This window comes from Periplaneta americana, chromosome 16 (assembly GCF_040183065.1).
Source record: "Periplaneta americana isolate PAMFEO1 chromosome 16, P.americana_PAMFEO1_priV1, whole genome shotgun sequence".
Classification (NCBI taxonomy): domain Eukaryota; kingdom Metazoa; phylum Arthropoda; class Insecta; order Blattodea; family Blattidae; genus Periplaneta; species Periplaneta americana.
The window spans coordinates 63,035,412-63,061,887 of NC_091132.1; the positions used below are offsets into that span (position 1 = coordinate 63,035,412).

Here is a 26,476-nt window from a genome sequence, read left to right on the forward strand (position 1 = left end):
TTAAGTAAACATCTGAGACTTTAATCCACAGTCGACATCGGAAACATAAAAGAAGTTTTGAAAAACATTACAATAGCTTACATGTAGAACTCCTTGCTTTGCTCGCAGACGGAGTGGCGTCCGGGATCTGCGGTCTTTGGATTCTGTTCGCAGTTTACTTTGCAAACCAAGCCAACAGTGAAAAGTCGGCATTTCCTTTAATTTCACATCCAGAGTTTCCTCATTAAAAGTTGATAGTTCTATGGACATCAGTCACTCGGAAACTGCAAGGCAGCTAAGAATTCCAAGATCTTGAGAGAATTTATTTTTCGAAAGAAGTTTCATCACTGATGCTACCACACGCAGTACGTCTCGCTGCAAAATTTATTTTCCCTTGCTAAGATATTGATTAACCGTTTCAAATCAGGTTTGGCTTCAAAGGAAATTTAACAATTAATATATAATATGTACTTACTTACTTACAAATGGCTTTTAAGGAACCCGAAGTTTCATTGCCGCCCTCACATAAGCCCGCCATCGGTCCCTATCCTGTGCAAAATTAATCCAGTCTCTATCATCATATCCCACCTCCCTCAAATCCATTTTAATATTATCCTCCCATCTACGTCTCGGCCTCCCCAAAGGTCTTTTTCTCTCCGGTCTCCCAACTAACACTCTATATGCATTTCTGGATTCGCCTATATGTGTTACATGCCCTGCCCATCTCAAACGTCTGGATTTAATGCTCCTAATTATGTCAGGTGAAGAATACAATGCGTGCAGTTCTGCGTTATGTAACTTTCTCCATTCTCCTGTAACTTCATCCTGCTTAGCCCCAAATATTTTCCTAAGCACCTTATTCTCAAACACCCTTAACCTATGTTCCTCTCTCAGAGTGAGAGTCCAAGTTTCACAACCATACAGAACAACCGGTAATATAACTGTTTTATAAATTCTAACTTTCAGATTTTTTGACAGCAGACTAGATGGTAAAAGCTTCTCAACCGAATAATAACACGCATTTCCCATATTTATTCTGCGTTTAATTTCCTCCCGAGTGTCATTTATATTTGTTACTGTTGCTCCAAGATATTTGAATTTTTCCACCTCTTCGAAGGATAAATCTCCAATTTTTATATTTACATTTCGTACAATATTCTGGTCACAAGACATAATCATATATTTTGTCTTTTCGGGATTTACTTCCAAACCTATCTCTTTACTTGCTTCAAGTAAAATTTCCGTGTTTTCCCTAACCGTTTGTGGATTTTCTCCTAACATTCACGTCATCCGCATAGACAAGAAGCTGATGTAACCCGTTCAATTCCAAACCCTCTGTGTTATCCTGAACTTTCCTAATGGCATATTCTAAAGCGAAGTTAAAAAGTAAAGGTGACAGTACATCTCCCTGCTTTAGCCCGCAGTGAATTGGAAAAACATCAGATAGAAACTGACCTATACGGACTCTGCTGTATGTTTCACTAAGACACATTTTAATTAATCGAATAGTTTCTTGGGAATACCAAATTCAATAAGAATATCATATAATATAATATGTACATACATTAATATATACGTTACAATAGGCCTAACTGTTATTTAATATTTTCATATATGTGCATAGACTAGTATTAAGGTGAACTACTCATAACTTAACATACAAATCCGATACAGATATGTAATATACCTAACATTCCAGTTCTTTGCTGTTGACTCTAGTGGTAGAGTTTTTATCTACGAATTTAGATTTCATTCCATCTAGGGAAATACAGTGTGTTTCATAATTCCTATTACAAACTCTAGAGGTTATAGAAGGGACTAAGTAGATAAAGTTTTGATTGGGATCCCATGTCCGTAAATGTATCGTTTCGATGCAAAATAATTTTGAAGTTCGATTCGATTTAAAATTCCTCGTTTCACGGTACGCAAACAAAATAGGCTGAGGGAGACTTCTGCAGTCTCCTGATACCGTATGTCTTCTGTTTATAATCAGCTCTACGGAGTCTGCTTTCACATAATAGTTATAATGAAATATTTATGGAACTACATTTTATAGCGTATATTGGCTTTAGCTTTCAATCAATCGCCGATCAGTCAGTGAAGTCATATTGTTTTGGTCTAGTACGGTTCTTGACTTGGTTAGACATAGACCTATTTATTGTACATATAAATATTATTACGCTGTTGTGACAATGGTTTACTATGATCTATGGATTGCAATGAATGATAATACATTTATTTAAAATTTGTATTGGGTTATTTTACGACGCTGTATCAACATCTAGGTTATTTAGCGCCTGAGTGATATGAAGGTGATAATGCCAGTGAAATGAGTCCGGTGTCCAGCACCGAAAGTTACCCAGCATTTGCTCATATTGGGTTGAGGGAAAACCCCGGAAAAAACCTCAACCAGGTAACTTGCCCCGACCGGGATTCGAATCCGGGCCACCTGGTTTCGCCGCCAGACGCGCTGACCGTTACTCCACAGGTGTGGACTATTTAAAAATAATTATAATAATTTACTATTTGGTAATTGTGGAGAACCACTACAACGATTTTCGATTTTTTTTCCAAAAAAAATGTACCTCATTTTTTTCAAAAGAATTTAGAGAAAAAAAAGTAGCGAGATGACCTAACCCAGCGACGGGAAAATCCTCTCTCAAAGAGCTTAGCTTCTCCCGCCACCTTAGTAGTTGTTGTATGTAGATACTTATGCTTACTGCTCTGTTTACAATACGAGTTCCCTGTCCTTGACCTAACATAACCTATATTTCGTCTTAGGCATCCATCTCCGACCTATTAAGGTAAGAGAGATTGGTGTGTTTGTCAGATTGATACCAAAGTCGAAATTTAAGTTAGGTTATCTCGCTACTTTTTTTTTTTCTAAGTTTTTTTGAAAAAGTGGATAAAAATTGAGGGTTTTCAGAAAAGATTCGAAAATCGATGGTGAAGTGAATCTCCACAATTATCTACCATTTTAAAAATGTATGGATTGATGAATATTTATTAACTACAATAATGAGTTTTCACCCGATGATAGTTACAGAAAAAAACTATATATAAAGACAAAACTTATTGACAGATAAACTAAAGAAATACAGAATAGAAATATAAGCGAAAGAAGTCAAGGACAACAAATAAGAGAGAGAACAAGAAAATATACAATCAAAAGTCTGTGAAAAGGTATGTTATACTGCTAAATACACTCTCCACTACTAATATTTTTAACATCACTACATTCACTAATCATTACACGCTAACTGCACTCCTTATTCTGCCACTAAAACGTACTGAACAATTATTTTTTCAAAGTTTATTTATAGCCTACACGCTTTAACAACTGTGGTCATTTCGCGTGTGTAGAATCTTTCAGTATATCAGTAGGCTTTTTTTTTCTTATTTTTTTTAGTTCTGTTCTATTCTCGTGTGTTAACTTATAGATGGCTTGTATCCATGTAGACATACTGAATTTAGATTTTGATGGTAGTATGATATTGGTGACAGGCGGTGATGAATCAAGGTATTTAAATTTGCAACCGGTATTTGACTTTGAAATCATGAAAAGCCTCAGTAAAATTGGTCAGCTATTGGGTTTCAACCCAGGATCTCCCGAATACAAATCTGAAATGTTACCTCTGAGCAAACTCGTTCGGTCTGAAAAATTATCACATATTAGAAATATACATTATTATACGATCGTGGATAAAAACTGTTACATTCCCGATTTGAATGAGGATGAAACGTGCCAAAGAATTTTATATTTTAAAAATAAATTGATAATAAACTATTTCCTCAAATTAAAAGAGGTTAATTCGTAATAGTAATAATAATAATAATAATAATAATAATAATAATAATAATAATAATAATAATAATAATAATCATCATCACCATAGACACTCAAAAATGTCCACACAAATAGTAAACAAGCGAGATAACTGTTCCCGTAAACAGTGGCTTAGAAGGTCTATTGCGTAGAAAGTCGGTTGTAATTTGAGGATATCAAATATTTTATTTACGGTGTTGAAGAAACTTACCTCGTCGCCATTCTAGTTAACCCCGTATCCTCAACCATTCCAAAAAGACGGACTTCAATCTTCAGAGATGAATGTATCGTTCAAAATAGCATCGTCATATTTTGTGTTATAATATGCGGTAAAAATTTCGCTTACAATATAGAACTTTTTTGTAACATGAGCACATATGAGCGTGTTTCGATTTAAGTGGCAAATAAAACTCGAAGTTCAAGAAAATGTTCTGTTTCCAGTACTCACTGTCTTCTAAAAACGAGAATTTTCTCAGTATCAAACAGCACGTATTATGACAACAGACACAGTTTTGAGAGAAGGCAATTATGAAGAGGTTGAAGTTGTTTTACGATCTTTGTTTCCACGATATAACTTTTACACCACAGCACATCACTGAACACACAGTGTTATCATGTTTACTTAGAAGTCCAATTATCCTTAAAAATCTAATTTTTCCACAGTTTAAATAAACTGCATTTTCTCCACACTCACTGACACTGTGAATTCGTTTCAGAGAAGAACAATTAAATTAAAATTCGCCGTAGTATGTTGAAGACCAACAAATAAGTTTGGCCCATGTCATCTTGAGTTAATCAGAATTTCATCTTTAAAATGCTAGGTATTTGATACCCACAAAACACAAGTAAACACAAAATGATCACAGAAACAGTCACTTGTTTCTTCTTCAAAATATATCCGTTACAGAGAGGTTATATTATGTCCCTCAAGGTGACGCGATTAAAATTACTAAGTTTGAAATGCTTTCTGAGAAAGAAATCCAAAGGAATGCATTATATTCTTGGTCTGCCACCAATGGTAATAACACAAACATTCAGTTTTATTTCGTAGTTATTCCACAACGGATATTAACAGACGATTCAAAAAGCGCTATGAAACGAAAACTGCCCACGGAGCCAGGCCGGCGTTGTTCACATCACGCACCACGTACACTGCTACACTGATCAACGTTTACTTCCTCCTCGAAAAAGAATCCAGACTGCTTTCCATTCACGAGGTATTGAATGGTGCGGGGAACAGCTGTTCGAGGAGCAAACCCTCACCTGGCGCGGTCTGCAGATAACCCATTGTGAGTGCGGCACAATGCGAGGTGGCCGGCCACATTCCCGGTACAGTCACAGCAACCAGATCACTCTGCATGGGGAAACCACGGATTCATAGCAATCCCCCTCATGTGGCTTGTGTTACGAGTATCTAGAAGTGCGTATTGTATTTACGTGAAAACTGAATGCGTTTGCGTTGCGCGTCAGTATAGCTTACTACATCTATACTTACTTACTTACTTACTGGCTTTTAAGGAACCCGGAGGTTCATTGCCGCCCTCACATAAGCCCGTCATTGGTCCCTATCCTGAGCAAGATTAATCCAGTCTCTACCATCATATCCTACCTCCCTCAAATCCATTTTAATATTATCTTCCCATCTATGTCTTGGCCTCCCCAAAGGTCTTTTTCCCTCCGGCGTCCCAACTAACACTCTATATGCATTTCTGGATTCGCCCATACGTGCTACATGTCCTGCCCATCTCAAACGTCTGGATTTTATGTTCCTAATTATGTCAGGTGAAGTATACAATGCGTGCAACTCTGCGTTGTGTAACTTCCTCCATTCTCCTGTAACTTCATCCCTTTTAGCCCCAAATATTTTCCTAAGAACCTTATTCTCAGAAACCCTCAATCTCTGTTCCTCTCTCAAAGTGAGAGTCCAAGTTTCACAGCCATACAGAACAACCGGTAATATAACTGTTTTATAAATTCTAACTTTCAGATTTTTTGACAGCAGACTAGATGACAAAAGCTTCTCAACCGAATAATAACAGGCATTTCCCATATTTATTCTGCGTTTAATTTCCTCCAGAGTGTCATTTATATTTGTTACTGTTGCTCCAAGATATTTGAATTTTCCCACCTCTTCGAAGGATAAATCTCCAATTTTTATATTTCCATTTCGTATAATATTCTGGTCACGAGACATAATCATATACTTTGTCTTTTCGGGATTTACTTCCAACTCTATCGCTTTACTTGCTTCAACTAGAATTTCCGCGTTTTCCCTAATCGTTTGTGGATTTTCTCCTAACATATTCACGTCATCCGCATAGACAAGAAGCTGATGTAACCCGTTCAATTTCAAACCCTCTGTGTTACCCTGAACTTTCCTAATGGCATATTCTAGAGCGAAGTTAAAAAGTAAAGGTGATAGTGCATTTTCCTACTAATGTTACCCCTCCTGTTCTATAAAGACTAGTTACGTTCCATGTACCAAATCTTATAACCTTTATCCTTTGCTGTGGTCGTGCCGGAGAATCAGTCCCATTCCGAGGCTTACTGTTAGGTTTCGTAACAAGCTGTTTTTTACGGTGATGGGTTGTTAGCCCTTCGCCCAACCCCCAAGCTGGAGAACCACCCCTTATCGGCTGTCCACGACTGCTTATTCAATATATTCGCAGCTATTCTCCATATCTGGAGACCGTCTCCTCTATCCGCAATCTGAGGACGATTACATCTATGCAGTGCAAAATAATATCATACCTGATTTAGGCCCGTAACACACTTGCAGAGTTTTCGCCAGCGAGAAATGTGTTGCGAGAAAATTAAAAAATTGATAACATGGATACAAATGGACGTCCACACACTGGAAGAGATTCTCTCTCGAGGCAAAAACCTTGCGCGAATTTCTCGCTGGAATCGGTAGCTCAGCGAATTTTCTTGACACATTTATCAAAGATGTTTGACATTTATACTCTTTATGACGATTGAATGTAGAAAAAGATATCACAGGCGGCGATGAATTGTATTGTTTTTATTTGAAAATGAGGAAAGATGGCTGATAATTGCAGTCAGAAACTTATCGAACTTGTACGATGTCACCAGTAGGCCTATTTATATGATACACGGGATGAAAACTATAAAAACACGAAACTTAAAGAAGAAATCTGGAGACAAGTATCAGATTATCTGAAAATAAATAGGGCTATATTTTATTTTGATGAGATTTAATAGTATTGATTAAACATTTTAAATAATGTATCTATATGTCTTAACAGTTTGCGTAATTTTAATCAGAATAGCCTATAGCAAAGAATTCTCTATCATATCATGAATGGCAAAAAAAAAAAAAAAAACTGTGGTCCACTGAACCTGAAATAACGCCTAAACGTATCATCATTCAAATCGAAACCAGTGTCCAAAACTCGCCATTATTTTCGTAAGATACAATGTGATTTTCAGATATTTCTGGCTTCAATTTTAGGCCTACTTCTTCTTTTCATGAACAAAATATGTTCATGTAACTCCATTTCCTCATCATCTGAATATTAAGAATTCAACACAGCATTCGTACGTAATTTGTAAAGTACGACAATATACTTACAGGTTATATATTTAAGTACGACAATATACGTAAATACATAACCTATAGTAATTCCCCCAACGAGTCATTACTATAATCAGATAAATGCTTTCTGCATGAAGGCAGTGCATAGATGATCATAGCGAGGTGTGACCTGTGATAGCGAGAACTCGCCAAATGTGTGGAGGAAGGCTCTTCGCCTCTTTCTCGCAACACATTTCTCGCTAGCGAAAACTCTTCAAGTGTGTTACGGGCCTTAGTTATGGAAGGAAATTCACTAATTACCCATTGCCCCCGAGTTTAAGATAATAATAGTTCAGTAATACGACTAAGAAAAAATAAGAGAACTGTACTTTTAATAATACAATATTCAACGTTTATAAGTGCTAAAGAAATCAAGAGTATGACATTGAACTTTATGAACTGTTCGTGGACTTCAAGCTTATGACTCCATAAATAGAACCAAATTATATGGGAATTCCTAATAAACTAATAAGATTGGTTAAAATCACGATGGAAGATACAATAGCACAGGTTAAAATCCAAGGAAATTTAACGGAAACTTTTGATGTTAAAGAAGGCTTAAAGCAAGGGGATGGACTGGCACCATTGTTTTTCAATTTAGCATTAGAATATGTTATTCGGAAAGTACAAGTATTAGTACCAATGAACTCATCATTGATGTATAGATCCACACAAATAATAGCGTATACAGATGATGTCAATATTATGGCAAGTTCGGAACAAAAACTTAAGGATGTTTACCAGGATTTAACAGTAAATGCTAGGGAAATAGGATTGTGTATTAATAGAGAAAAAACAAAGGGCATGAGAGTAACTACACGGAAACGGAATGAAGATATGGAAGAAATAAATTTAGAAGAAATTTAATATTGAAATGGTTAAACGTTTTATATATCTGAATTCAATAATTAACTCAATAAATGATGAAATAAATAGAAGGATTCTTCAGGCAAACAGGGCATATTATAGCATATTGGATTTAATAAAGTCCAGAATGATTCACAGAAGTAACAAGGTAAAATTATACAAAACAATTATTCGATCTATTACTTCATATGGATGTGAGACATGGACACTCACAAAAATATTAGAAGAAAAATTGGATGCTTTCGGGAGGAAAATATTAGGAGAAAATATGGACCAAAACAAGAAAAGGGAGAATGGAGAATAAGATTTAATAAAGAAATTTATAAGTTATACAAAGAAGTTAAACTATCTGTATTTATTAGATTAAAGACTCTCCAGTGGGCTGGTCATGTGGTTAGGATGAGGAAGAAAGGGCTCCAAGAAAAGCATTGGAACACACAATTTGGGGGAGAGGGGTAGAGGAAGACCGAGGAATAGATGGGAGGACGCAGTGCGAGAGGATGCAAGGAGCTTGTTAGGTATAGGAAGTTGGAAAACAAGGGCAAGGAACAGAGAGGAATGGAGGCGAAGGATTAAAGAGGCCAGGGTTAAGTTTGGACTGTAGCGCCAAGGAATAATAATAATAATAATAATAATAATAATAATAATAATAATAATAATAATAATAATAAGAAGAAGAAGAAGAAGAAGAAGCTACTTCATGATTTTGCTCAAATGAAACCAAGACGTTACGTATGTACCCTTTCCTGCACTACATTACAGAATATTATGGATTTATTAATTTGTCCTACAGAATAATCTCTGTAATGTTGACAATTAATATTTGAGGAGAAAAATTCGCTCCGACGCCGGGGATCGAACCCGGGTCCTTGGTTCTACGTACCAAGCGCTCTGATCACTGAGCTACGCCGAATTCAACCCACAGGACCGGATCGAATCTTCCTCCTTCAGTGTTTCCCTTTGTGGTCTGACTCCAAGTTAGGCATATATGTTGACGTATATGTCTAGTGTCAACTGCCATTATACTAGGAGCGCACTCAGTTGAGTGACTTATTTGGCCGGGATTCCGCAGTTATGATGCACTGCTAGCTATAAGAATATTATGGATTTATTAATTTGCCCTACAGAATAATCTTTGTAATGTTGACAATTAATATTTGAGGAGCCGCCGGAGCGAATTTTTCTCCTCAAATATTAATTGACTACATTACAGGTTGTTACCAATATCTATTGTAAAGGAAAGCACAATTATTGTTTCGTTAAATGAAATTAAATATTTCTTTATCAATTAAACTCTGTGTTAACTTTCTTTAGTCTTTATGCTCCAGAGGAAGGAAGAGTTGAAGAAACTGAATTGTTTTATGCCCAGTTGCAAGAAATTTTGAATAAAGTAAATAAAAATAATTACATATTATTAGCCGGAGATTTAAACGGTAGAATAGGCAACATCGAAATAAAAAATACCATAGGAAAATTTGGAGAACCTACCATAAACAATAATGGAGAAAAAGTACGAGATTTTGTATTATACAATGAAATGAAAATCATGAATTCATTTTACAACCATAAAGATATTCATATGTATACATGGTCAGCACGTGGCTCAAAATCTATCATAGATTATTTTATAGCATATAGAAAATTATCCGAATTATTTTTAGATGTCAAGGTCTTCAGAGGAAGTGACATTGGATCAGATCATTACCTTGTATTAGCAAAAGTGAGATATACACCAAGATGGCTACATTTAACAAAGATAAATGCCCCCAAAAAAGAATTAATGCGTTACAAAATTAGATTAATCCATGACGACAGTGTACGCTGGCTTTATCAAAAAAGACTTGAACGAAAAATGTTGGAAATACCTGAAGATGAAGACATTCACAAAGAATGGGAAAATATTAAAACTCAAATATCACAGGCAGCCACGGAGAGCATCGAAAATATAAGGCTTTCACACAAAAGAAAAAATTAAGATCTTGGGATGATGAAATTAAGGAGATCATAAAAAATAAAAATATAGCTTATAGAAAATACCTTCAAACAAAATCCGTTAATGATGAAATAGATTATAAACATAAAAGGGCGATAGCTAACAGAGAAATTAGAAAACGACACAGGCAATCATGGAAAAAGTTTATATCTTTTTTAGAAACTGACATTTATAAAATGAAACCCAATACATATAAAATTTTAAAATACATGAACAGAGACATAAAGGAATCCGCCAAGATAAACCCTTGCCCCAAAATAGAAACATTCCTAGACTTTTACAAAAACTTATGGAACAATCCTACTTTTGATTCAAAATTCTGGGACACAAAAAACCCAGATGAACAATGCACTACAAAAGAAGAACTACAAGAAGCATTAAAGAAGACGAAAAATAGTAAATCACCTGGAGAAGATAACCTAAATTCAGAATTGTATAAATATGCAGGAGATCTATTTCAAGAAAGATTACTAAGATTTCTAAACAGAATATATCTGACTGCCACTTTACCGGAAGAATGGAAAAATAGTGTAATTATTCCCATATATAAAACAGGAGATAAACAGAATGTTGAAATCTATAGAGGGATTAGTATCCTCAACACATGTTATAAGATATTTAGTAGGATTTTAAATGAAAAATTAAAAAAAACATGCTGAAACTTTCCTTCTGGAGTGTCAAAATGACTTTAGAAAAGGAAGATCATGTGTAGATCCATTATTTAGTATCAAACTATTGTTGGAAAAAAGAAGAGAATTTAATTTAGAAACCCATATAGCTTTTATTGATTTTGTGAAACCTTTTGATAAAGTCCGAAGAGACCTTTTATTCGACATATTACAAGAAAAAAATATTCCAAATTTGCTATTCCAAAATATAATAGAAATCTACATGGACAGCAAAATAAGTGTCAAAATAAATAACTGTATATCCGAAAGAAAATTAGTTAATAATGGAGTTCGACAAGGTTGTCCACTATCACCAACTTTATTTAATATTTATATAAATGAAATTATTTTAAAATGGAATCAAATCTACACATCAGGAATCAAAATAACCAGTGCTCTAACATTAAATACCTTACTCTATGCCGATGATCAAGTCATAATTTCCAATTCAGAGGATAATTTACAAAGAGGATTGTATACATTAAATGAAATATTAAAAGATTTTGGGATGGAAATTTCAGCGCAAAAATCAAAAGTAATGGCATTTTTAGGACAAGACCCAGTGAGAAGTAAGATAATACACAATAACCAATGCCTCGAACAAGTGCAAAATTTCAATTATCTGGGTTGTGAAATATCTTATCAAAATGAAAAAGATGTGAATAAGAAAATTACCAAATTTACACAAATTCTAGGAATAATAAACAATACATTAAAAGCTAAATTAGTACAAAAATCTACAAGAATAAAAATATATAATACACTAGCATTACCCACCCTTCTATACGGAAGCGAGATTTGGACATTAAAGAAAAAAGACATGAACAGAATCAAAGCAACGGAAATGAAATTTTTCAGGAGAACAGCAGGATATACTCTTTTAGACCGAAAAAGGAATGAAGAAATTTTAGAACAATTAGAAGTAGAGTCAGTAGAAGAAAAAATCACCAGATACAAATTCAATTGGCTAGATCATGTAAGAAGAATGGAAAATTCAAGAATCCCAAAAATTATGATGCAATATAAACCTAGAGGACATCGTCGACCAGGAAGACCGTTAAGAAGACTGCTAGATGGGGCCGAAACAGGTCTACAGAGGCCTAATTCGTGAAGGATGATGATGATGATGATGATGATTAAACTCTGTGTTCATTTATGCAAATCTGGCTTTCAGGTAAAGCTCCCTGTGAATAATTTCAAGGGAAAAACTGTTCCAGGGCTTGGTATCGATCCCAGGACCCTTCGCTTAGCACACGACTGAGCTACCCAGGAACTAGACCCGACATCGTCCCAATTTTTCCCTTTATATCCACACAACTCAAGAGGGGTGACTAGGCGCCAGAAACCCAACTCTGTGTGACTTGAATTGTGGTTTTCTTTTGACGTACCTACAGTGACGTATATTGGCTATTATGAAATTTCTATTGCAATTATCTACGATCTATGAATTTCCAATATTAGTGAAGAAAATTCTGAGATCAAGTGAGAGAATGTGTCTTAACATTAACGGAGAAGATAATAGCGAATAAGACGACGACGCCGACGACGATGATTGTGGTGGTAATGATTATCATCGTATTTCATTTATATAGAAGATATTTTGAAAATCTCCAAATAAATATAAATAATATATAAATATATCTACGATCTATGAATTTCCAATATTAGTGAAGAAAATTCTGAGATCAAGTGAGAGAATGTGTCTTAACATTAACGGAGAAGATAATAGCGAATAAGACGACGACGCCGACGACGATGATTGTGGTGGTAATGATTATCATCGTATTTCATTTATATAGAAGATATTTTGAAAATCTCCAAATAAATATAAATAATAGCAAGATTAAAGAAAACTGATTCACAATATCCTCAACCTCTTAAGGCTGATTCACAATAAACAGGGAAAAGAAACGGCAACGAGAATGAGAACGGAAATATTGTTAAAATAAATATATTTAAATGTGGCCATTCACAATTAATTTTCACGTTCCCGTTCCCGAAAGCTTCTCGTTAATTGTGAATGCTCACATTTAAATACATTTATTTAACAATATTTCCGTTCTCGTTCTCGTTGTAGTTTCCGTTCTCAGTTTATTGTGAACCAGCCTTTACCCTTCAAGTTCCGTATAGGCCTGTTTCATTTCTAATCCGCACAGAATTAAAATCTGCGCATCGCACCAGAGACTCGCGCACAAAGCAATTTCAACTCCATCACTTCACTATCAAGTACTAAAACGCAATTTCTCACAGCAGCAGACTGACACGTGGAGCTGCATCGCCATCAAATGAAGACTTCCTCGAGTTCCATATGGTTGCGTTACATGCAAAATTGAATCGGCCCTTTTTTTCAATCTCATAGTCTGTATCAAATGGTAAGGAAACAAGCCTTGTTAAACAGGGCTTATACTCTTATTCAGTCACTTCTTAACAACCCACTCGGTCTCGCATATATTCACTCTTTTGTAGCTATTCCATTAATTACTAACTTGCTTGTTTATTCCTTCACATCCACTACTTAATAAATCAGTAACTCATTTGTCTGCTCAGAATTCATTTCTCGCAAATTCACTCAATAAACTTCTACTTCACTCACTTCGTATCTCCACATTCATTTCTTATCAAGTCATTAAAACAGTAACTTGTTTATTTTGGCCATACATCTCACGTTCACTTAGTAATCACTTATCCACGTAATCGCTCAATTTCTCACTAACTCAATGTCATCAACAGCTCATTCATTCGTTCAATTCCGAAATTAATGTCACTAACTGACATCCAGTCTCTCTAAACAAAGGTAAACTAAACTGAAGTAAACTAAAGTAGTTGGTTGGTTTATTAAGGTTTTATTTTAGTACGTCTTCGATTGAACAAATCGGTCTACAGCTGTGGGTAACGAATAGATGCCTGACCGTGAAATCCTGGTTGGAACAAGTTACAGTAGAGGAGGTAAGACCTGTCCTGTGACCTTATCATGTACCGTGGCTGTATCACCAATGAGTATAGAAGAGGAAAATAAGTTTTAGTCTGCCTGTTGGTAGATTCGTATAATATTAACCATCATGAAACAAACTCTCTTTCTGATAACTTATTCTTTCTCCTCTCGCACAGCTCACATGCCAGGTCTCGCCTCCTCATCTGTACCTGGTTCAGATTTTTTCCGGGGTTTTCCCTCAACCCACTAACAGCAAATACTGGGCAACTTTTGGCGCTGAATCCTGAAATTATTTAGCTGGCATTATCACCTTCATCTCATTCAGACGCTAGATAACCATAGTAGTTGATAAAGCGTTGTAAAATAACCAATTAAATAATAGTAAAAAAAGATTGAACAAATCTTCTGATCCCCACGAATCTATAAAATATAATGTTTTTAAGTACGTAATTATTTAGTAGTAGAACAACGTTTTGCAAGTAGTACCGAATTACCGCACCCGAGGGTGACTAACATAATAAATGATAATAAGATGATAATGAACACGTCTGCACTTAACCGAAGCACTTCACTTACGATTCGGGTTCCGTATATTGCGAATAGATGGCAGGACTGCGAACCACTTTTCAAGTTGCACATTACTTCGGCATGATGTGTATCTGTGGAGAATTATGTGTACTACTGAGTGTATGTTTAAGTATTCGTGTAAGTGTAGTGTAAGGAATGGGTAAGATGATGATGATGATGATGATGAAGATGAGGAAGGGAGAAGGGGAAACCCGGTGCCGGCACGTAACCTACTCAATAATTCAAATAATTTAATCTCTTCCTACATGATTTCATAATCACGAACTCTCAATTGCTGTTCTTTTCTAACAACTCATTCACTCAAAAGACATACACGAATAATTCGGAACATTTTTGTACCGGTACTGGTTTCAGTACAAAGAGCAAAGGACTTTAACAACATAAGGACACAAGCTTTACGAACAAAATGATCCTTCGCAAGAACCTGCTCTCGCTAACCTCGTCGTATCGTTGCGTCGGTGGTAAACCACATCGTGCTAGCTGTACTGGTTTCCTAGGTAACACGCAGTGTTCCAATGCGGTCGCTTTTTAGTGTGTGACAATTTAATTGACAGTGGATGCCATTACCAACGAGTCACGTTTACTGTAAGTGCCACATACGAGAAAGTCAGATGGAGGTACGTTTTATTCGAGATTTAAGTTAAAATTCTTTTAAATCCATGAACATTATGCTTTTATGCATATTTCGACCAATTCGAACAATTCTGGCTTTGGATGATACTGAAAGAAGAATAAGAACCGATTATTTTTCAGCCAGTACGACTTCAATAGATATTTTACTTTTATTTTTCTTCGGTATGTAGGAAGTATCCAAAGGCTAACACTGCAGCCTCCAATAGGACTACACTGGTCAACAAAATTGAACATATTTTTTGTTAAAAGATAAATAACGGTGATTCGTATAACATTTCTCGTCCTGATTTCAAATATGTTTTCAAAATTTTTGTCACCCAAGTTTTTTCATTAATTATATGAAACGTAATTCAGACTTTTCTAGTATTGATACCTTGTAACATTTTACCTAAAATCATATTTATTTACCTAAAATGTGCGTGAAATAGATTTTAGACTATACTTCGCTTGAGAAACATCTCTTTTGAGTGTCTAACAGTAGTCTGACAGAATATTTGGGCTCCATTTTTCCTGGAAGCGCCTTTTCCATTTCAGAAAAATCCTGATGAAAACGTTCCCCATGTTCTCGCTCATTACCCGAAGGTTTTGAGGAATGAAAAAAATAGATGAGAATCCAAGAAGTTATTTTGAGAGATACGGCATCCCATCACGTTATAGTTCTGAATCAGCTCGCTGACAAGTTCTCTGTAACCTTCTGTAACCTCTGTAACCTTCTGATCTGTGGTTCCTACAAAGTAACAATCTGTTCAATGATCCTTAGGTTCCCGGCATATCACTGAAACTGGAAAGCCATATGACAGGAGTATTTTAGCCAACTAGTTAATAGAATCACATGGAGCACAACAGATTTCAGGGACCCAGTTCATGTCTTCACCTATTTTGCAATCAGAAGAACACTGTTAAGCTCTTTTAACTAGTGTAGTAAAATTCAAAGTAAACTAACCACAAACGTAACAAAATTGTTTATGTAACATAGTATTTCCAGGTATGTTTCACTTCATAAGATACTTTACCACATTTAAAATTAGGACAAAGGTAACCCAGGTTATGAAACTTGTTTTATGAATGTAAGCTGCAAGTCAACTAAAGCTGCAAGTTAACTAGTTATAGGTCAATTGTTAAAGCAATAAATTGAAATGTTTGAAATATTTTCTTTTCATTAGTATGTTAACTGTATATAGCAATAAAATAATTCAATTCTTGAAACATTACGAAAAAATTATAAGTGGTAGAAACATTCTGACTTCATTTTTGGAATCAGCAGATGAAATTACATAAGAAACAGCAAAAATTATACATCTAACAAAATCATTGTTGACCAGTGTTATTGTACCTTACCGTACCTATACTGGGCATTACTTCTGACCTCCGAAATGTCGGTCTTTGTAGTATATATCTTGATTCAGTTGTGTGATGCATAGTCTGCTCGTCTTTCACCTCTCTGAAAGTGTATTACGCCTAATCACACTAATGCTAACTGCACGCCACTCACAATAGAGTACCACATCACAACGTTTTGGGTGAATAGGCAGGTACTAAATTGAAATGATGGCAATATACAGGGTGGAAATGAAATAACCTTGCAGGCTGAAAGGGACGATAGAGTACACGTAAATGAACAGAAAATCTATATTACGTTTTGTGATTAAATGCACGGTAATTAGAAAATTAAGTTGGAAGTTTCAGCAGTCCGGCAACATCGTCGCTAACACACACTAATCGTGATACAGATGTAAGAAGTCAACGAACTCAGCGAGTCTCGGTACATGAGCTCTCTGCCAAGACGTTGCTCGCTTCGTGAAATGGCTTGAATTGAGAAGTTTTTAAAATTAATTTTACACGAAAATCGTGCATGCTATTGAAATAATAATAATAATAATAATAATAATAATAATAATAATAATAATAATAATTTATTTTAGCTGGCAGAGTTAAGGCCGTAAGGCCTTCTCTTCCACTCAACCAGCAAAAAGTATGAACTTACAAGCTACAAAGAATACAACAATTTGATTTAGATAAAAGTTACGTGTATACGAGAGTTACATATGAATTAAACAGTAAAACACTGTGAACTATTAATTAAACAATGAAATACAAACTATGTAGCAGAATTAAACTAAAATACATGGAATGTTAATATACAAATACTTCAAATAATGTTATTATTATTATTGTATCTCCAATGGGGGGTAGCCCTATTTTTACATATGTATGCTAGGGCTATAGTTTTACATAAAAAATAGGCCTAGGCATAAAACAAATTAAAAATAAAAATAAATTAGCTTACACAATGGAAATAAAACATAAACAATCCGTAATTTAAACATTGCGATTACAAATCAAACATCAGGCATCAATTGAGACATACAGAAAACAGTTACAACACATAAACATAACATTTCTTATAGCCGTACTCTATAACACAATTAAGCAACTTTCCCTAACATACATCATAAATTAATACACAATAGTCACACAAACACAATCAAGCATCCCATAACTATGACTCACATACACAACAAATCAAGCATCCTCTACAACACATACACTTCAACATGATAACTATACTTTTAAAAGTTACAAATTTGGTTCCAAAATAGGACACTGTTACTAAATACTGTTATTTTCTACAAGGTCTTTCAAATAATGTTAGATGATAGGAAGAGGTTATTGAGAGACAATTGGGAACATACAGCGCTATCAGGATACACGTCTAAAGAAAGAAGTTACCATAATTATAGTCAGTGACCGTTTAGTCATTATAATTAGAGTGAATTGCTAAGAAGGTTATCTTTACCCTATTTTTAAAAATGTTCATTGTCTTGCAGTCCCTAATACTTTGTGACAAGAAATTCCATTGTCGCGAGGTGGATACTGTAAAAGATGATGAATAACAAGATGTTCTATGAAGAGGTATTCTTAGCGTGCCAAGATAAGTGATCTGGTATTTACGTCGTGGTTAGAGTATAGATAAGAGAAACGAGACGAAAGGTACGAGACGAAAGGAAATACTCCAGAGGGATAAATTATTCTTCATTAGATTTCCTATCGATCTGGAAAAAAGTTACGACCCTACTCGCAATAGTTACCAAATAAGAGGTTGTTAAACATTTGGGAAGGGGGAAAAAAAAAAAAAAACATTTTATTTTGAAAGCGCTATGAACGATCCACCAATATGATATTATAGTTTTTTGTTACATGCAACATGAGCTATTCGCTCTGAAAGTCTGCAAGGCTATTTCACTTCCACCCTGTATACTGAAATGAAAAGTGATTGTGGAATGATGGAGGAAAACAAGAGAATCCAAAGAAAAACTCTCAGGACTCTCGGATTTGTCCACAACAAATACGTCTCCAATATCGCCGGGATTCAAACTCGGGTCAGCAGTCATCTTAAGCTAGTGTCCTGCCAACTAAGCTACAAAGACGAAATATATTTACTTCGTTTTTATGAGTATTAGTAATTTATTATACATAATACAGGTATCCCCTTTATATGTCATGAAGACGACTGGCTTCATGCTTTCTTGACCTCGACAAGAGAATGGGGAGGTGTGATTGGAACCACACTCCGATCAACTTTTACCTCCGAAAAGACCCGGTACTCAATTTGATTGGAAACTGAGTGAACCTCGAGGCCGTTTTGGATGTTCTGCAACGAGAAAAATTCCGTCACTACGCGCGATCGAACCCGGGACTTTCCAATCCGTAGCCAATTCCTCTACCAACTGAGATGCCCAGTTAACATAGGAAAATATCAAAGAAAAATCTTTAAATTTTACCGGTACTTTGTGATCAGTGATTAGTAGTAACAGTAAGAAAAAGTCCTCAGCCTTATCTCAAGTGATGGGGTTTGCTGCACATGGTATGGAATATGGTTCAATTTCCAACGGGGAAGAAGAAATTTATCTCTCACTTATATAAATTCCTTAAATGCATTTGTCCTGGGTTTTCGAAAGCAGTAATCTTGCACATTGTTGAACACATGATTTGGCAGTACCGCTAATTTTATTGTAAATTACGTTCACCCTAATACAAGACTGATGGCATAGAGGATCATAGGACAAAATCCTTGGATATTATTATTATTATTATTATTATTATTATTATTATTATTATTATTATTATTATTATTATTACCCGAGTTCAAATCCCGCTGATGGCGCAGTTATATTTGCTGTGGACAAATACAAAATTGTGAAGGATTTCTCGAAGTTCTTCAGTCTTTTCTTCGCCATTCTTATACCACCACTCCACACAAATCCCTTTTCATTATCATCTCCGTCTCGAAAAATAGGTCACCACTTGTGTTCGCGTGACGCTAAAGCGATCGTCCGCTACGATCGTCCTCGCGGTTTCTCCGAAGATTGGTAGATTCAAGTGCAGGTGTATCCTAACGACCGAAGGCACCGATGCACCCAAGGTTCTTCCTTATCTGACGAGGATATTTTTCATATAAACCTGTGAGATACAACAGACAACCATCCTAAATATGGTATACGGATTTTATGTCTGAGGAAGAATGCGTGTGTGACGGATGGTGAGGCCGGCTTAGCTGAGTAGCACAATCGGCACGCAACTCATTCTATTACGGGTGCACAAAAAGCCTTATAATGATTAAGTTGATTGTTTAACGACGCTGTATCAACTGCGAAGTTATTTAACGTCGATAAAATTGGTGATAGCGAGATGGTATTTTGGCGATATGAGGCCGAGGATTCGCCATAGATTACCTGGCATTCACCTTACGGTTGGGGAAAACCTCGGAAAAAATCCAACCAGATAATCAGCCCAAGCGGGGATCGAACCCGCGCCCGAGCGCAACTTCAGATCGGCAGGCAAGCGCCTTATCCGACTGAGCCACGCCGGTGACTATTACTTTTATTATTGTTATTATTATTATTATTATTATATTATTATTATTATTATTATTATTATTATTATTATTATTATTATTATTATTATTATTATTAACAGGGAACGGATTTATATGGACTAAAAATATATGAAATATGTAAATATATATGTAGTTATTTTTACCAAAATATGGAATTAAATATGGATTTTTACCAAAATATGGAATTAAATATGGACTTAAAATTATAAAAAAATGACTATGTACGTTAAATATTGGTACATTTTAATCAAACTAAACAAAAAATATAATGGACGTACCTTATCTTCCAATGTAGTTTCAACAAAACACAATTTTTATTGTCTGTTACCATAACAATAGGTTACAAACATTTCTTTCAAGTGCTGAAAAGTGAATCTTCTTCTATTGTCTCTGAGGATAGATTTATACTGACTAAAAGAGCGTTCGACGTCACAAGAAGTAACTGGTACATAATTCAATTTCACAATGTCTGCTGGGGATAAGTCCAAGTTAATCTTCACTGTTGATTCACCACTCATCACAGCAACAACCTTTTGTAGTTCTTCATATCCAGGGTTTTTTGAAAGTACAGTGTCCACCTTAGCTCTTACTGCATCTGCAACTTTACCTCTACCACGATTCAGTTGTTCCACAGTACTATTTATAATTTCAAAACTTTCAGATAGTGAAAGGTGCCTATTTTGGAGACTTTTGAGCGTTTTTATGATGCATGAAAATGTATGCTGAATGTGAGCTAAGTCATTCTTCACACTTATGTCACAGGTAACTGTTTTCGCAGTATCAATTGAGACTGCATCTTCAGAGTCCAATGCAAGGAGAACATTGTTAATAGAGTCTATATGTTCGGCATAATATTCAACTGCTTCTAGCCATGTACCCCATCTAGTTAAAATTGGCTTTGGTGGCAATGGAATTTCAGGGTACATTTCTTTCAACACGTTAACTCTACTGGGAGCTTTGAGAAATACTTTTTTCACTGATGAAATCAACAAATCTACTTTAGGGAAATTGTCTCTGACCACTTCTGCCACACGATGAAATGCATGCGCCACACAAGTAAAATGAGTCAATTTAGGATATACAACAGATAATGCTTGTCCAGCTTTGACCATATAAGGGGCAGCATCGCTAATAAAGAATAACACATTATCGTACATAATACCCTTTGGCCACAGGATACCCATAGCTTCGTTGAACAGTTTAACTATAGTTTTGTTATTGCACTTTTCTAGAACATCACAATGTAAAAGAATTCGTTCAGAATATTGTTCACTTAACAAACCGATAACTACATTACCAACAAGTCTACCTTCTTTGTCGGGAGTCTCATCAATGGAAACCCAAATTGAACTATCTTTAATTTCATCTCTTATCTTCTGTATTGTCTCATCGTAGATGGATGGAGCATACGTCTTCCTAAGTGTTGACTCATCCGGGATTGTATGTTGAGTATATTTTTCAAGGAATTCCCTGAAGACCTTATTCTTTAGTTTGTAGAGAGGAATATCAGCAGAGATGAGAGAACGGCACAGGTCGATGTTAAACTCAGATCTTACATTCGATGTTGTTGGTTGTGTTAAAAACAATTGTCTCTGCTTGGAATTTAGTTGTTTGTTGGCCTGATGTTTACTAGTTGTAATGTGTTGTTGCACCAGGAACTTTTGTGTAGATGATACTGCACACTGACACAAATTACAAAATAATATTTTATTGTCAGTTGATAAACCATCTTCTTTAAATTCTGAAATGTAACTTGTTAGTTTTGATTTTAAATTGACTGAATGACGTACTTTTGGCATATTTACCGTCTTTATAGTATGATTTACAAAACTGAACCTATGTGTACTCTGACTGGCATTTAACTGTTGAGCTGCACAACTGAAGTCTGTTAAAAATTTTAAATTAAATTAATACAGTTTTGTAACTTACTTTCCCATTGTTGATAGGACTGCTAATTTTCAAATAACTCTGATGTTAAAGGGATTACTGAACATGTGTTTAAATCTCTATTGTTGAAATGTATTTTTAAAAGTTAATGGAATTTTGTTTTGTTTTATTGTTAAACCTAATATAATATGGACTGTTTTATATGAAATATGGAAAATATATGGAAATTAACGAAAATATGTACTAAACTCTAAAATATGGAAAAATATGGAAAATAAAAGTAGGATTTTTCAACCCTACACATTGTGAAACATAAAGATAATGCAAAATATAAATTATATTAGCTTTATAAGTAAATATGTATTTACATATAAATCCTTTCCCTGATTATTATTATCATTATTATTCCTATTACTGGTAATAATATAAAAGAAAATTATATAATATACACTAACTTAGCAAAGAAATGGCAGTCTCTTTACTAATCGTGTAGGCTATAAATGATGTAATGCCTTCAATATTTTTTGGAAAGAAATCTACTGAGAACTTCCGAATTAGCTAAATATGTAGATTAAAATGACAATAAATAAAAACCACAGCAAGTTACCTTTTTAACATTTTGCCAGTGTAGAATAGTACATGTTTATCGGAAACACACGTTACTCTATGTTGATTAGAGTTCCCTAATGGGAGAGGATGTTATTCTACTAACTATCGAATACCCGCAGCAAACGTCAAATAGTTATACAGTATTAGCCAGTCGAACGAGAAATATTAATGGCAGAAATCAAAGTAATAGTTAATGAAGTTTGGTATTACATCCCTGTCAGAAATAATAGTGTGTGTATAAACGACAGCCCTGGTACTGATTACTGTCATATGGTGACTCGTGTATTCATACAAGACATATATTTGCGTAGCTATACATTTCTGATGGAGCTCAGTTTGTATAGTGCTTGGTTTGATTTTTCAAAGGCCGAATGCGGGACGGATCCTTTCATTTGGCTCCCTTTAGCCCACTGTGCGTCCTATCTGCGACGAATGTCAAAATCCAAGAGGTAATTTGTGTGACTTTCGTTAATCAGATGCTAACAGGTGTGCCATCTTGCTAGGTTCCATCTTCGGACGAGTAGCTTGATAAACCCCAAGATTTGGAGTTCCAAGCCTTTCTTATATCATACTATATTTAAGATTTCACTCCAGCCTATTTTCAACTACTGCAGATGATAAATAAATTGAGGGGAAGATGGAAAGTATTGGTGGAATAACGTGGGAAACGGGAGTGCACTGAGAAAAACCCTCTGCAACTTCTGCTTTGTACACAGGAAATTCCATCACGACATGGCAGGGGATCTAATCTGAGCCACTTAGATGAAAGATCAGCGGGTTAACGTTTGAGCCATGGAAGAGGCTCTTTCTCTCTACTAGATGACGTACAATTAACTTTTTAATGTATGTGTCTTCAATCAAAGGATAAAACATGTTTGAGTCGGTAATTTTAAGTCATTTGGTGTTCTGTTATTCATTCATTCCTGCCAAAGAGAAAGTCTTTCTATGCAAAACCAGCATTCTTCAATCTCTAATATTTTCTATCTTCCTTTTTGTCGCCTATTATGATCCATATATATTTGGGGTGGCCGAAACGTACATGGGAAGGTAATATTAAAATGGATTTGAGGAAGGGGGAAATGATGATGATAGAGACTGGATTAATCTTGCACAGGATAGGGACCGATGGCGGGCTTATGTGAGGGCGGCAATGAACCTTCGGGTTCCTTAAAAGCCAGAAGTAATTAAGCATTATGATCCATATATCTTAATGTCGTCTATCATCTGATATCTTCTTCTGGCCGAAACGTTTCTCCTGTTCACCATTCCTTCCGGGGCATCCTCCAGTAGGCAGTTTCTTCTGAGTCAGTAAACCAGCCAATTCTTTTTTCTTCTCCTGATCAGTTTCAGCATTATTATTTTTTCATCCACTCTTTCTAGCACAGATTAATTTCTTATTGTGTCTGTCCATTTTACAAGTTCCATTCTTCTCGATATCCACATTTCAAATGCTTCAAGTCGCTTTTCTTCACTTAGTTGTAATGTCCATGTTTCTGCCCCCCCCATACAATACTACACTCCACACAAAGCACTTCATTAGTCTCTTTCTTAGTTCTTTTTTCCGGAGGTCCGCAGAAGACGCTCCTTTTTCTATTAAAAGCGTCCTTTGCCATAACTATCATCCTTTGACTTCCTGGCAGCAGCTCATGTTACTGCCTATAATACACTCCAAGTATTTGAAGCTGTCCACTTGTTCTACTGTCTCTGTTATTACAGAGGTTATTTAAAGACAATGAATGATGTAATAATGGAGCAATGTTTAAACAATAGTTTCGAGGAATGACAGCATTATAAGTGAAATGAGAAACATATACATGTGCCTTGAAGCCACTCATGCGGTCCCTCGTTCCACCTTCAGAATGGAATTTTAAAGTGGAGGAATGGTCTGTAGATTTGTTTTGGAACTCCGTTATTTAGGAACAAGAATCTTTTACGTGGCGTAATTCTTCAACACAACTCTTAGTTTCACTATGCTTCCGTTTCGGCTGTGCATGTACGCGCGAATCTCGGCTTAAGTGGCAGGTATGATTCGGTATAATGATCCTTAGGCGACTGTGTTCATATGTAAGGAGCGGATTCCTATGTAATTAAATATTTTTCTTGCGTGTGATAAAACACAATTAACAGAGTTAAAAATTCCGAATGTCAAGTTTCAAATTTAAAACCCGAATTTTATTTCACATAAAAACATATATTTTCACAAAAAATTTATGTAAATACATATTTTCAGGAAATATATTATAAACACTTAAATCTTGGTGTTTTTTTAATTAAATAATTTTTACAAGAACTTTTAAATATTTTAAAACTAAATCAATTATATCACTCAGAAATACGTTATATTTTTAAGAATTTTTGGTTGCTTCGTGTTTCTATGGGCTGTGTGATGTATCCGTGATCCATTTTTGTAATAGTATCGCCTCAAGTTCTGAGAACTGCTAGGTAGCATATCAGTGTTATTATATGAAAATAAATTAACATGGACAAGAAGGAGAGATTTTGCAACACATAATTAGGAATGTTTATTGTTGCTGAAGATGATTTCATTCCGCGCTTTGTTTGTGAAACACAACGGATGAGATCGGGTATAAACATTATTTAATTTAAAGAAATCTCTCGCCTCTCGTTCATGCCTATGAAGTGAGGAAATACATCTTGTTGTGATTCCCCGTTATCGGACCATAATCATAAGCTGCGTAGTGTAGACGTGGTGGCGTTGCTGTAGGAAGCTTTTCTCCGACATTGTCAGTCAGTAGCTAGAAACATTTTTTTACGTTAAGACGTGTGTATATTAGCCTCTTAAGATGCCTAAAACATTTTTACTACCGACCGAAAAGTGTTATTTTGCCAACCATGTGGTAAATCAGTAAGTGCAGATCAGAGTTATCATGTAACCCAACATTTTTCTGGAAACAAGCACATTGCCGCTGCTTCACGTGTGCATTCACGGCAAAACAGTGGATATAAAAAAATATGTAAAGTTACTCAAGTATTGGAGGGTGTGCCTGTAGGTGAAATTGACGATGTAGGTGTTTGTGACATTCCTCTCTTTAAATATGCACGTCTGACGTCCTGTGATGTAGAAAGATCGTTTTCACAGTATAAGTCGTTGTTCAGAGATAATGGGCATGCATTCGTGATGGAGAATTTGGAAATGATCTTTGTTGTTCACTGCAATTCTCGGACAACTACTAGCAACTGATACTCAAGTGTGATTGGTGAGTACCTAGTAACATTTTTTTTCAAGCTAAGTAAGGTATTTTTATCATATTTACAAAATGTATATTTCTTTTATTTTTAGCAAATATTTTCGTACTTTTTAGCACATAAAAAATAAATATATTTAAATTTTTAGCACATAAAAATCCGCTCCTATTCATATGTATCATCTTCGTGGCTACAATATTTTATCTGTTCACATGTAATATTTAACTTGCCATAATTAACAGCGACTGAGTCTTGATATTACGACTACACTCCGTGTCTGGAATCTGTAAAGTAAGCCGACGAATTTGGGTGGAGCCGATGACAAGCGAATGGGCGTAGCCTATCAGTACGGGAGTGCGTTGCGGGCTGCATTGACTCACAGCCGCTAAGAGGTAAGATGCGCGTGGCAGAAGGTGGTAGTTAGGGTGGCATTTTAGAAGCTCATCTTCAAGCAATATTTACCCCCAGAGTGGTCATTGAACTGACCTCCTCCACTCACCACTTGCGCAAAAGACTTGTTTCGTCTTCCATACTCTATAGATTCCAGAAACGGAGTATAGGCAACGGTACTTAAGCGCGAATGACTCATGTTGTTCTGGGCTTTGATGAACTAAGTCGCATGGAAAGGTGTGTACTGTATAGACACAAGCGACAACAACGTGATCGGTGAAGAAAACTGAATTATTAGGAGAGAATTAATTTCGTAAGCGCTCTGTTCGCTAGGAACTTCACACGATCTGTCAGTTACCAATCTCAGATTTGTTTCGTAAAAAGTTGGCAGCTGACAGAGTTGTG

General features: G+C 35.5%; 1 protein-coding gene across 3 annotated transcripts in view; it reads right to left on the reverse strand.

The window, feature by feature from the left end:
- Window positions 1-26,476, reverse strand: part of RhoGEF3 (Rho guanine nucleotide exchange factor 3) — a 717,495-nt gene that overhangs the window by 347,551 nt on the left and 343,468 nt on the right. Inside the window, exon 1 of one of the 3 annotated variants that reach the window (XM_069849418.1) lies at window positions 4,017-4,463. The exons of the other annotated variants lie outside the window; for them this stretch is intronic. Within the exon in view, the coding sequence (XP_069705519.1) occupies window positions 4,017-4,054 (38 nt within the window). The 5' untranslated portion in view covers window positions 4,055-4,463. Of the gene's footprint in view, window positions 1-4,016; window positions 4,464-26,476 lie in introns of those variants that run through there. 3 annotated transcript variants of the gene reach the window in all.